Genomic DNA, 1,745 nt, shown 5'->3' with positions numbered 1-1,745 from the left:
TACTAGATATTAATTAAATTATAAATATATCAATTCATGTGAATATGACTGAAAAATTTCATTTTTTCTGAAAAGTTAGGTGTCTATTTACTTGTGACCACTCAGTATAGATTTACAACTTAGTATATATTGGCCAAAATAACTAGAAGTTAAGATTGAACAACTCCATAATATGCTAAAAATTATGGTTAAAAATTGGAAAAACTTTGAAATCAACTTCTAGTCAAGTCATATGTAAAGTTCATTATCTCATCTTATGCAAATGTACTGTATAGCTTCTTTTCTCTACGTGTGTGTACCATGTTTGTGAAATTAAATTTATCAATGAATTATTTCTGTGTTGTTGTAAAAGTAAAATATAAAATTTTCTCAAACGAGTCTGTAAACTACTATTAATAAGCAGTTTCTAGGTGGTGATATTGATGAAAAACGTAGTTTGGAAAGTTTTAATTATGCCTTAAATGTTTTTTTTTCTCTGCTAGGTATACAGTGTTGTTGATGAAATGTTTCTAGCAGGGGAGATCAGAGAGACAAGCCAGACGAAAGTACTAAAGCAGTTGCTTGTATACAATTCCTTGGAGTAAACTATTTACTTTGTTGTTTTGTGCCAAGTTTCTTGTGAAGCACAGTGTACAACTTAAAGATACTTCCTGTGATCAAGCAAATTTTGGCTCTCATTAAACCTAAATATCATTTGTTACAAAAGTTTGTGGGTGTTAGAATTTCACAATACTGTGAAACAGTTGCAGTATGCAATATTTATTTCAAAACATGGTATTTAGTGAAACACAGTTCAAATATTGTGTAATTATCCAGAAAAGTTCTTTTATAGTGAAAAGTGTAGAACAACTACATTGTAAGTTGTAACTAAATGGGGAATGAAAATAGTGTGTTTACCAAAAATGTTTTAATGCTGCTATAGAATATTATTTCACAAGCTATATTTTGAAAGTGAAGGTAATTCCACAATGAACTGGCATGCTGATGATATTAAAAATTTGTTTGGCCTTTTATGAATTTTGAAAGAGGTCGGCCTTCACATCATTAATTCTGTAGTCAATATGACAGAATTTATTTGAAAATTATTTTTCAAGATGATAGCTTGAGTTGTACCCTAAGAGGTTTGGTTTAGTGTATGACATAAATTTACCACTGAAAGTTCAAAAAGTACTTTATAAGGTGATAAATGTGAAAGCAAAATTGAATTTTTAATATTAAAAGTAGATTCTTCTTTCAGAAATAAGATATTGTATTGAAATATTAGTATATCTCAGATCAAAACTTAAAGAAAAAGGCTGACTGTGTAATTCCACATGAAATTTAGCCTAGTTTTATAACTGCTTTAATACTTTGTAACTTAAGTCATTTCCCTATCCATACTGTATATGTTTTACATAAATAAGAAATTAAGTACATAAGAATTGTGAAACTTCTTAAAATTCAAAAATATTGCTTTTTCTTCTCATAATTGCTATTAGCAAACTTTAAGATATTTACTAAACCTAATAATTGTATGAATGGATATTTTGAAAAACAAATGGAAGCATTCTTCCTCTAGAAAGTTTTAGTTAATTTTTTCTCTGTTGGTTTTGAATGGTCATGAAACCAACATTTTAAATTTGAAAAAGTTCATAAAATGCATATTAAGTATCCTTGCTGTAAGACACCTAGTTCTAGATTTTGTATAATGGAGTCATTTGTTCCTTTTTTTTCTTTCTTTTTTGGTATTTGCAGCCTTATGCATT

At 28.1% G+C, this 1,745-nt stretch overlaps 1 protein-coding gene across 1 annotated transcript in view; it reads left to right on the top strand.

The window, feature by feature from the left end:
* LOC106477988 (AP-2 complex subunit sigma-like) overlaps nucleotides 1–1,382 on the top strand; it is a 7,944-nt gene extending 6,562 nt beyond the window's left edge. Inside the window, exon 4 of the mRNA XM_013938495.2 lies at nucleotides 483–1,382. Coding sequence (XP_013793949.1) covers nucleotides 483–584 — 102 coding nt within the window. The 3' untranslated portion in view covers nucleotides 585–1,382. The remainder of the gene's footprint in view (nucleotides 1–482) is intronic.
* Nucleotides 1,383–1,745: the final 363 nt, after the last annotated feature.

This window comes from Limulus polyphemus, unplaced genomic scaffold (genome assembly GCF_000517525.1).
Source record: "Limulus polyphemus unplaced genomic scaffold, Limulus_polyphemus-2.1.2 Scaffold171, whole genome shotgun sequence".
Lineage (NCBI taxonomy): Eukaryota > Metazoa > Arthropoda > Merostomata > Xiphosura > Limulidae > Limulus > Limulus polyphemus.
This window is presented reverse-complemented; position numbering and strand designations above follow the sequence as displayed.